At 35.8% G+C, this 10,895-nt stretch overlaps 2 protein-coding genes across 2 annotated transcripts; one reads left to right on the top strand and one right to left on the bottom strand.

Annotated features, from left to right (window-relative positions):
• The first annotated feature begins 107 nt into the window (after window positions 1-107).
• On the top strand, window positions 108-6,380 carry cct5 (chaperonin containing TCP1, subunit 5 (epsilon)). The gene is made up of 11 exons (XM_084399029.1): window positions 108-519; window positions 1,004-1,064; window positions 1,148-1,312; window positions 2,567-2,765; window positions 2,869-3,061; window positions 3,151-3,300; window positions 3,767-3,886; window positions 4,808-4,993; window positions 5,107-5,244; window positions 5,341-5,521; window positions 6,141-6,380. Exons 1-11 carry the CDS (start codon window positions 415-417, stop codon window positions 6,266-6,268), a joined length of 1,626 nt encoding a protein of 541 aa, XP_084255155.1. The 5' UTR covers window positions 108-414; the 3' UTR covers window positions 6,269-6,380.
• LOC311284154 (carboxymethylenebutenolidase homolog) lies at window positions 6,058-9,588 on the bottom strand. The gene is made up of 6 exons (XM_084399030.1): window positions 9,260-9,588; window positions 7,858-8,075; window positions 7,673-7,780; window positions 7,442-7,584; window positions 7,248-7,339; window positions 6,058-6,748 (listed from the first exon to the last, which is right to left on the bottom strand). The coding sequence occupies exons 2-6, from the start codon at window positions 8,073-8,075 to the stop codon at window positions 6,569-6,571; spliced, it is 741 nt and encodes a 246-aa protein (XP_084255156.1). The 5' UTR covers window positions 9,260-9,588; the 3' UTR covers window positions 6,058-6,568.
• Window positions 9,589-10,895: the final 1,307 nt, after the last annotated feature.

Raw genomic sequence — 10,895 nt, 5'->3', positions numbered from 1 at the left:
TTGTAAATAAAAGATATACTAGTCAATAATAAACCTCAATATGTCTAGTCAATCTGTATGGAATATAAATCTGTGGCTGAGCTCGCGTTATTTGTTGGGGTTATCGCGATAGTAGGATGAACCATTATTAAAATGCTTAAATTTGGCAGATATGTTTCTTTCTTTTTCTTTCATAAATTATTTTCTGAAGTGTTTTACATTTTATATAATTACTGACTCGATGACGCTTACATAATTTACCCAAAATGCCGTTGATGATATGACACCCTCCACTTGGTTTGGTCCGTCCCGCCCCAAGATTCTTCCAGAACTAGCCGGCAGATCCACGCGTCGAGGTGCACGGCTAGAGGATCAAACTTCCTTATATAAAATCATTTTGAAAAGCTGTGCATTCCTCTAGGGTGGAGATTAAAAATGTCCGCCATGGGGACCCTTGCGTTCGATGAATATGGAAGGCCTTTCCTCATCATAAAGGACCAGGACAAGAAATCTCGCTTGACTGGCCTGGAAGCCCTGAAGGTATAAAAGCTAACGGGCTAGCGGGCTCTCTAAGCTTTTTTGACGGTTCATTTAATCATATCTATAATCCAGAAAACTACAAACCGTTTCATGTTTTAAACTTATTGGTTGCACTGTGCTTTTGTAGTCTGACATGGAGAGAATGAATTTCTTTATTGCGTATTCTATTGTCTTCTATCAATAATGTGCCTCATGTCTAGCAGCGGATGGTCCATGTGCTTCCTCTTAACTGCGTTGAGTCATGATGCGCAATCAGGGAGACATTAAGAAATATTGTTTTTATCAACGAGAAAGCTGTAAATGTACCTTGACTTTACTTTTATGCAAACTGCTTATTGTGCTTATTACTTTTTAAGAATCCTATCAAGATTATTGTTGTTTGTGACGCACCTTACTGTCTGTCAGAACAATATGAGATCATGCAGTATCAGAATGAATCTGTAACGTGCATACATTTTATTCTAATATTATTCGTCCATTTCAGTCTCACATCATGGCAGCAAAGGCAGTTGCAGGTACCCTGAAAACATCACTGGGGCCAAATGGTAAGTCCTCGGTTCTGCATGCAAGTTAGTCTTTATGGTCAATTCCTTGCTGTTGTTTTAATGCGGATTAATACTGTTTACAGGGCTTGACAAGATGATGGTGGATAGGGATGGTGAGGTGACCGTGACCAATGATGGTGCAACGATTCTCAGCATGATGGATGTCGAACATCAGATTGCCAAGCTCATGGTTGAACTCTCCAAGTCTCAAGATGATGAAATTGGAGATGGAACCACTGGCGTTGTTGGTGAGTTTGCATTTCTTTTAGTCCTCCCCTGACTAACAAAATAACCAGCTGAGCTATCTGCACATGGGTTGCAGAATTTGGCTTTTTAATGCTTGTCATTGATCAATCTTCACATATTTCCCACTGCATGTTTGTTTATTACATATTTTTGTTTATTTAATAATGCTTTGACACGTACCATTAAATTGTATCAGGGTCAGAAATTACATGGGGCTCATCTAAAATGGAAAAAATTTGAATAAAATATATGATAAAGAATAAGTTTGACATTGTAACAGATACAGATATTGACTCTGCTGCACACCCCTAATCTTTTCTTCCCTATTTGTGACGTATATCCGAGTGAAATGGCTTCTCGAACAAATAAAACATGTTGGGTGGGATTTTGTCCATCAGGAATTAATTGGATGGTTTTGGTTTGCTATTGCGGTGATGTCATGTGAGTGACAGGTTGCCCCATGCTAGTAAACGCATCATTAAAGAGATGTCACTGCAAGAGGGAGGGCAAGTTATTTTGATAAAAGATAATCGGGGCAATTCATAAAAAATAAACAGATAAATGTTCACAGATAAATATACTGCAATCTTTCATAAAATAAGGATGGTCAATTTTGATTTCATGGTGATTTTAATACTTTTATTCTGAAAGGATGCATTAAATTGATCAGAAGTGACAGACATTTATAAAATGTATATACAAGACATTGACAAAAGATTTCCATTAAAAATAAATGCTGTTCTCTGAAACTTTATATTCATCAAATAAATCTTAAAAAAAAAAAAAAATCCATTTCAGTTTCCACAAATATTAATCAGCACAACTGTTTTCAGTTGATAAGAAATGTTTCGTCTGCAGCAAATCAGCATATTAGACTGATCATGTGACACTGGAGTAATGGCTTCTGACAATTCAGCTTTGCCATCACAGAAATAAATTGCATCTTAAAAGATATGAAAATAGTCATTTAAAATTATTCATTATTTTTTACAATTGTAATGTATACTGCGTTTATCAAATAAATGCAGCCTTGGTGAGAATAAGAGACTTCTTTCAAATTTTTTTTTTTTTTTTTTTTTTGATCATCTAAAATTTGATATGTAGCTTATAGCTAGACATGCATGAAATCTATAGTAATAGTCATCTTTAAATGTAATATGTTGAAGTTTATCTCAAGAGTGCTATATTGTAGTATGTTTCTTGTTTCATCAGTAGGCTATAGCTTTATAGTCTAAGGTGTGTGTTTGCCCCTGTAGTCTTGGCAGGAGCTCTTCTGGAACAGGCTGAGCAGCTGTTAGACAAAGGCATTCACCCCATCAGGATCGCCGATGGTTATGACCAGGCCGCGAAGATTGCCATCGAGGAGCTTGACAAAATCGGGGATAGTTTCCCAGTGGATCCCAACAACACAGAACCTCTTATTCAGACAGCAATGACCACGCTAGGGTCCAAAGTGTGAGTGTGTCTGTTACTAGTTTTTTTTTTTAAATTAACAGTTTATTACAGAGAATATTGAAAGGGGTTATCATCAATGTATTCACTTTTTTGGGGTTCATAGGATCAACCGGTGCCACAGACAGATGGCAGAGATTGCTGTCAATGCCATCCTGACAGTTGCAGACATGGAGAGGAAGGATGTCGACTTTGAGCTCATCAAAGTGGAAGGGAAGGTCGGTGGTAAACTAGAGGACACTCAGCTCATCAAAGGTGTCGTTGTAGACAAAGAGTTCAGTCACCCTCAGATGCCCAAGGTCTGTGTTCACTGTTAATAATCATTCCTGGTTGCATATGTATATGCATATGGTCTTCATTAATAAGTATGTTTTATATATTCCTCCAGGTACTGAAAGACACAAAAATCGCCATCCTCACCTGCCCGTTTGAGCCACCCAAGCCCAAAACCAAGCATAAGCTTGACGTGACCTCAGTGGAGGACTATAAAGCTCTGCAGAATTATGAGAAGGAAAAGTTTGCAGAAATGATTCGACAGGTCTGTATATTGCTTGTTCTGTTTGTGTACTTGCTTAAGTAAAAGTAAAGAGATTGTTTTAATTCAATATATTTGTATTTAATATTGTATATTATTTAATATGCATTTATAATTTGTATTTCAGTGTATTTTTATAAAGCTATAAAATAAAATGTAATGGCAGTTTTATTTTACATTGACAGATTAAAGTGCCTTAAAGACATCTTATCAGTTTCTTTGTTTAAGATTTGTATTTTTTTATTTTTAACATAATTGTAAAAAATGCAAACAATAGCAATAATGATGTTTTCTCAATCTGCATGACCACCCTCTTCAGTGTAGAGTTATTTAGAGCTACAAATTGAATATTCCGGATGTATTGCATTCTCAGTTTGATTTTAATGATAAATGTATTATTGATCATACAATTTAATTAGTTTTTTCTTTTTTTTTCTTTCTCTCCCTCTTCCCAACACGTCTTCTAAAGGTCAAGGAGACTGGGGCTAATCTTGCCATTTGCCAGTGGGGATTTGACGACGAGGCCAATCACTTGCTCCTGCAGAATGAGCTTCCTGCCGTCCGCTGGGTCGGTGGACCTGAGATTGAGGTTTGTAAAAACTACACTGCAATACACTACTGTTTAAAAGTTTGGGGTCAGTATGTTTGAACATTAAAATGCATTAAACAGTAATATTGTGAAATATAACAATGCAAAATAACCTTTAACACATTTTAAAATGTCATTTATTCCTGTGATGTAAAGCTGAATTTTCAGCATCATTACTCAGTCTTAAGTGTCACATGATCCTTCAGAAATCATTCTAATATTCTGGTTTGGTTCTCCAGTAACATTTCTTATCAATGGTAAAACAATTGTGCTACTTAAAGTCAGCATGAAATCAAAATGGACCTTATTTACTTTGTTAGCACACATTACTAGTCTTGTGGTAAACAATTCATCTGTGCAAGTTAGTCCAAAAAAAAACAATTTGTCGTCTTTAATACAAATCTGAAATTGTACTTCCCCTCTGGAATGGCTTTCCTTCTCTGATGAACCAATGATCCAATGACAGCAAGATGAATGGAACGCATACTTTTTTAGATTCAATCAATTCCCAGCCGAAAAAAAGAGCCATGCCCTCTTTTCTCATTCAATATTCCATTTCACTCTGAAAATGTCACATTACTGAAGTAAAGTCGATCACAACTTCCAGTTCACAGTAACTTTAATATTTTTGTTGACATTGATTTAAAAAAAAAAAAAATGTTTCATTAAGTATAAAGTTCAAGACTGCAGATTTCTTTAAAACAAATCCTTTGTAACATTATAAATGTCTTTAGAGTCACTTTTGCTAAATAATAGTACAGTCTTGGGTATTAAAAGTATACCTTTCAAAGAAAAACTTCCAGACCCTAGACTTTTGAACGCTCGGATATCTCACAACATTGTCTTCAGCTTTATCACTGATGGGTTACTAATGTCTGTTGAGAGTATGAACAAACTGAGACTTTATACAAACATTTCCAGCTCATCGCTATTGCTACTGGAGGACGTATCGTACCCCGATTCAGCGAGCTGACCCCGGAGAAGTTGGGCGCTGCTGGGTTGGTGAAGGAGATTTGCTTTGGGACCACTAAAGACAAAATGCTGGTTATTGAGGAGTGCAAGAACTCCAGAGCCGTGACGATCTTCATCCGTGGAGGGAACAAAATGGTAAAGAGTTTTAAGTGCTAAATTGGGCTTTTGCCCCCTCAAGATATTAAATTAGTTTTCGTATCCTGGTTACAATTTTGCAATCCCCTCGCCTATTCATCTGAATCATTTAGATTATCGAAGAGGCCAAGAGAGCTCTTCATGATGCTCTGTGCGTCATTCGTAACCTTGTGAAGGATAACCGCATCGTGTACGGTGGAGGTGCCTCAGAGATCGCCTGCGCTCTTGCGGTCAACCTGGCAGCTGATAAGGTATTTTTGCCATTATCTGTACTTATGTACATGTTATACTCTTCATTCTGAGGTTTTTGTTAAGCATATTTCTAAAACGCTCTGCTTGGATTCCAGTGCCCCTCTCTGGAACAGTACGCTATGAGAGCGTTCGCTGACGCTCTTGAGGTCATCCCTATGGCACTCGCCGAGAACAGTGGTTTGAACCCTATTCAGACGATGACAGAGGTCAGAGCTCGACAAGTCAAGGAAATCAACTCTGCACTTGGAATTGACTGCCTACATTTATCAACAAATGGTATGAACTTCTTTAATATACTTCTTAAAATATAATTCTTTACAATACTCAACAGAATAGGCAACAAAGTAAAGAATTATATTATTAGTAGTGCTTGTGCAAAAGTAAAACAAAAAAAGCCATTTAGAAATGATTTATGTAAGATTTTGTAATGTTTTTGAAAAGTCTTTATTTGATTAAAGAATACAATAGAAATGGTAATTTAAAATTTTATTTAAAACGAGTTTTCTGTCCAGTTTTCAGTGTCACATGATCCTTCAGAATCATTCTAATATGCTGATTTGATGATCAAGAAACATTTCTTGTCAATATTGAAAACAGTTGTGCCTCTTATTTTTGTGGAAATACATGATACAAAATGTCATATTTTTCACAGGATTCATTGATTAGAAAGTTTAAAAGAGCATTATGAATTTACTCTAAAATTCTTTGCTGTTAATTTTGATCAATTTAATGCATCTTTGCTGAATAAAAGTATAAAAAAAATTTTTTTAAATCTTACTGACTCCAAACTTTTAAAACAGTAGTGTAGTTTATTTATTTTTATTATTATGTAATTGGTTCAGTCTTAAACTGATACAGTTTTATTTGGCCTTAAATTTGACTTAAATCTTTACAGACATGAAGAAACAGCATGTGATCGAGACCCTCATTGGAAAGAAACAACAGATTTCTCTGGCCACTCAAGTAGTCAAGATGATTCTGAAGATTGATGATGTCAGGGGCCCCGGTGAGCCTGAAGACTGAGCGACGCGCTACGGTCCCAAGCACTTCTAAAGGAATGTCGAACCTGTACTGTTATTTATCATTTGATGCAGTTCAATGTAGTACCGAAGTGATCATTAAACTTTCGTTTTCAGATTTGTTTCTTGGTTGTCATTGACATTAGCTTTTTGAATCTTAGTAGAAAAAAAGTGCCATATTAAAAATATACATGCAGAACTGCAAAAGCTTTCAAATAATTTCAAGTTAATATCATCAGATTTATTGCTTTTTATCATTAGAAAATGTTTAACCTTCACCTCAGTCATTTTAACCTGTTGCAGTTTACATGTACTTCTTCAACCAGTTGATCATATCTTTCCTGGCTTCCTCGATGTAGGGTTTATCATCTGGGTTAATGTCTTCTCTCTTGCGATGGACAAACCCATGTGTCTGATTAGGGAAGATTTTCACTTGGAAGTCAGCAGTGCACTTTTCCTTCAGTCTCGTCTCTAGTGTGGTCACCTTGGTTAAAAGTTAGAGAACAATAAACATCATTAAATGATTGGCCAAGGCCCTGAAATAGGTTCATTTATTAATCCAGTGATACATTTATCCCCATTTACTGTTTCTCATTCTTAAGAGATAAAATGCAAATACATCTGTATTAGACTGAATACTCAAAGATAATTTTAAAGAGAATTGTGATCTGATTATACTTCAATTGAGCTGTTGGGCCTGAAATGTGTTTGGTGCAAATCTAATAAAGCTTGTTTTCCATGTCACATCCTTATTGAGGCATTAATAAATCAGAACTATGATGGAACATATATTTCTTAATATTGCCAACATTAAAAAACATTTTTTTTTTTTTCAGGATTCTTTAAAAAAATAAAATGTATTTGAAATTAATTTATTTAAAAAAAAGTTACCCTAAACTTTTGAACACAGTTTAAGTCTTAAAAGAAATGTGCTTTTCATATATATATATATATATATATATATTAAAATGACCTCAGCTCACCTGATCAAGAGGTATGACTGCATCATTTTCTGCAAATATGAAGAGGGTTGGACTCTTGAGGTCAAACCTGTCTTCCCGCTCTCTAACGATACCTGGGTTAAATGAATGTATACAGTTGCTAGGATTGCAGACAGCATATTGACACATACTTTCTGTTTCCTTGACTGTTCATATAGATGCAACAAATACATTACCATAGACTGAGACGCCAGCTTTAATTTCTTGGTACTGAAGAGCAATGTAGTGTGTGGCAACACCACCCCAACAGAAACCCACAACACCTATATGCTTTGCACCACACTGCTCCTTCAGGTACCTCAATGCAACATCCACTTCCCTGGGAAAACAACAAGATTGTTTAGTCTTTCCTTTGAAGGCATGGTCAAGTGCATCAGATAAGAGCATTTAGTTAATTGAAATTTTACTTTTTGATGTCTGTAGGTTTTTTGTCTTCGAGCCACTGCTGAAATGTTGACCAGTCGTGAGATGGGCTCCACGCCTCTTTTCCAACAAAGAAATCTGGACATATAGCACTGCAAATGCAAAATAATCAAGTAAGAACAGGGATTTCTGAACAATTTTAATATTTATAACATTAGAAAACATTTACATGTATCCATTGGCTGAGAGCATGTCGGCCATGTATCTGGTGTTTGGAAGCTGCCATCCATAAATATCTTGAATTACAATAATGGCCTTTTCTGATGCTTGAGGGCGAGGCTTCACCACATAAGCTTTAATGTGCTCGATTTGAACTTCCTCTCCAAGACCTACATATTCAATCGTATCCCCGATATCACATGGACAGGGCTTTGCTTCATTTGCCATCTGTTCATAAAAGAAAAACAGGGAATGAACCTATTCAATCCCAAATTGATTCTTCGTCCAGCAATGCATTTCATTCCTCGAAACAAACTGTTTGTGACAGTATGTGGGTTATTCTATTTCAAACAATACAGTAATATTTTAAATCTAAAAGGCAATTGTGAGGAAAAAAGAAATTGATAAACACATTTACTTGATTTAAATTAATGTAACTTTTTTTTTGATAAACAATTGTGCATTATGTTTACTTTCCTGTGATCTGATTTATATGAGATGGAGCAATCTACAGGATAGTAATATACCCTTTAGATATTATATATCAAATATGGTAACTACACTGAAAAAAAATGATTCGTTGAATTTAATTAAAAAAATTATTGTAAGTGGTTGCACACAATTGATTTTAGCTACATTTAAACAAATGCATTAAGTTGAACTAAAATTGATTAAGTTCAACTTAATGCATTTGTTTAAATGTAACTAAAATCAATTGTGTGCAACCACAACGAATCATTTTTTCAGTGTATTTGTATTATTTCATATTTATTTGCTTCCTTTTGTGGAACTTTGACAAAGATAGATTCTTACAGATGAGCAAACTAATTACCCAGCTAACCACCATGTTTGGTTCCCAGAACGTTACCGTTCGTTTTGGTTATACAATAGGCTATATCCTAAAAAATAACCACTACAGAACGTTCTGTTTATTCTCTTTAGGTTGTCACAAAAAAACTGCATCGTTCTGGCTAGTTTAGTTTTTGGTTCCAAACCCCAGAGAACATTTCTAGATCGTTATTATTTGGTTCCCAAAAAATGCCAAACGGGAATGCTTAAGTTTGCTGTGTAAACAACACGAAATAAAAACTGTTTGCACTTAATTTTAAAGTCGACAACTCCGTGCAAAATAAATCAACACATGTTTCTAGACTCTTCAAAACAATTTGGCCACAAATGTTACGTTATAAAAAGGTTCAAATAGTTTTGGAACAACTGAAATCCGCCGCATTCTGACAAAAGAAAGACGTGAATGAATCACGTGATTAAACTTTGTGACTCCATTTAAAGTTTTCAAAGCAACATATGACACACAACAAACATTTGGTAAAATTGCACTTAATGCAGATATCGACAACAACACAGGCCGCATTCAACATTGGTTTTTGCTTTACATTTTGAAATGCACTTACCGCACCGCTGAACCGAGAAACCTCGAATTTATTTGAAAGGTTAAAATCTGATTGATGAAAGGTTCAAATCTGACTGATGAAAGGTTCAAATCTCATATCGATGACCACAAGACTGCAGTGTTTGTCCCTTTAAGCAACGCCCACTATTTCATAAGGCGCTTGCGTCTTACTTTGTTCATCATTAGTTAGCAAAATTATGTCAGTTGAAACCATAGACTGTAAAAGGTCGAAACTGAAAGTAAATGGATGGGTTGGGTATGTTTTAAAGTGTTATATATTATATATTTATTGCGTATCGATTCGTGCACTGAGGACATAGCCCTGTGTTTAGAGTTCCGGGTCATATCTGTCCCCACAGCAAACAGAAAGCTTGATTATGATATGATAATATGAATTGTTGACATGTGTAACAATGTATAAAGAAGAGCATGTAGGCCTATTGTTTAATGGTGTTTTATTAACTGTTTATTTATTTATTTATTATTATTACACACAAAAAACCCTAGCACAAAGTATTTTACAACAATAGCCTACAATGTGAAAATAACACTGCCATTGCTTACAGATGCATTTTACAGATCCATAAATATAAAACTAAATAGGCCTACCTATTCCACCTTCTACTGTATGACTGGTGTATCGTAATTCTGAACATGCCTGGAGATTGACATGATTGTCAAATTAAAGATTTTTTTTATCACATTTCCAGCATGTTATATTATAAAAATGCAAAATAATAAAACTTATATAAAGCAAGGCTGATACATACATCTGAACTGGGTTTTCGCAAAAGTAGGATCCTCAAAAAAAAAGAAAAAAAAGCTTAAGCTATTTTTGAAAAAAATGTTGTTTTTGTTTGTTTGTTTTTGATAGAGGTTCCTATAAAAGGTATTAATCATTTTGTTCTAAATCAATCCATGGATCATAATCTGAGTTAGAATGTATCCATCTAATAAGAAATTGTAACTGATTTGCCATGTAATAAATTAGAACATTTGGAGAATCTAGGTCTAGTCACCAGATAGACTTCCACCAAGATGATGGCCACACATTCCCACGTGGGCCAACCATCGCACAGGGAACCGCCCTCCTTTCTGCTGGTCCCCCAACAGACAAGTAGTTAGTCCGGTACCGAGACTTTGCGTTCTGTTCTCCCACCGCAGAGTGAGAGAAGCAGAGAAAAAGTCAGGACTGGGTCTGCCTCCTCCAAGGCAGCGCTCGCAGGCTCACTATCTATTCCCATCACAGGAGAGATAGGAGCCTTGGCATAAGCCGCTTTCCGACCAAGTAGTTCTAGGAACTTAGTTCTAGGAACTGTCCACTTCTAAACAGTTCTAAGAACTACTCTCCCCCAAACTCGGTTTTGCTGTTTGCGTTCGCACTGGCCAAGTGGCCATAGGAACTGGTAGGAGGGGTAAGGGAGTGACGCAAGCACGGTGACTTTTATTTTGACGGCGCGACGGACCTTTATTTTGGCGGCGCTGAGAACGCCAGAGCAAACAATGCTCGCATTCTCTGTGTTTATTAGTTAGCAATCTGTCTAACAGTACTGTTTAATATCTTATTAGATAGAACAGTTATAGAAAGTAGACAGTATATGAAAAAAGGTTATTAGCCTATGCCGTGTGGTTGATGT

The sequence above is a fragment of the Rutilus rutilus genome (assembly GCF_951802725.1).
Source record: "Rutilus rutilus genome assembly, chromosome: 24".
NCBI classification, from domain to species: Eukaryota; Metazoa; Chordata; class Actinopteri; order Cypriniformes; family Leuciscidae; genus Rutilus; species Rutilus rutilus.
Note: the sequence above shows the minus strand (reverse complement) of the source record. Positions and strands in the feature narration are given on the sequence as shown.

Bases quoted from the DNA above. Each gene is read 5' to 3' on its own strand.
- cct5 (XM_084399029.1), top strand. From the start codon at position 415: ATGTCCGCCATGGGGACCCTTGCGTTCGATGAATATGGAAGGCCTTTC. The intron at 520-1,003 runs GTATAAAAGCTA...CGTCCATTTCAG, and splicing joins CTGGCCTGGAAGCCCTGAAG to TCTCACATCATGGCAGCAAA. The intron at 1,065-1,147 runs GTAAGTCCTCGG...TACTGTTTACAG, and splicing joins AACATCACTGGGGCCAAATG to GGCTTGACAAGATGATGGTG.
- LOC311284154 (XM_084399030.1), bottom strand. From the start codon at position 8,075: ATGGCAAATGAAGCAAAGCCCTGTCCATGTGATATCGGGGATACGATT. The intron at 7,585-7,672 runs GTAAAATTTCAA...TTGTTTTCCCAG, and splicing joins AAACCTACAGACATCAAAAA to GGAAGTGGATGTTGCATTGA. The intron at 6,749-7,247 runs GTGAGCTGAGGT...CTTTTAACCAAG, and splicing joins CAGTCATACCTCTTGATCAG to GTGACCACACTAGAGACGAG.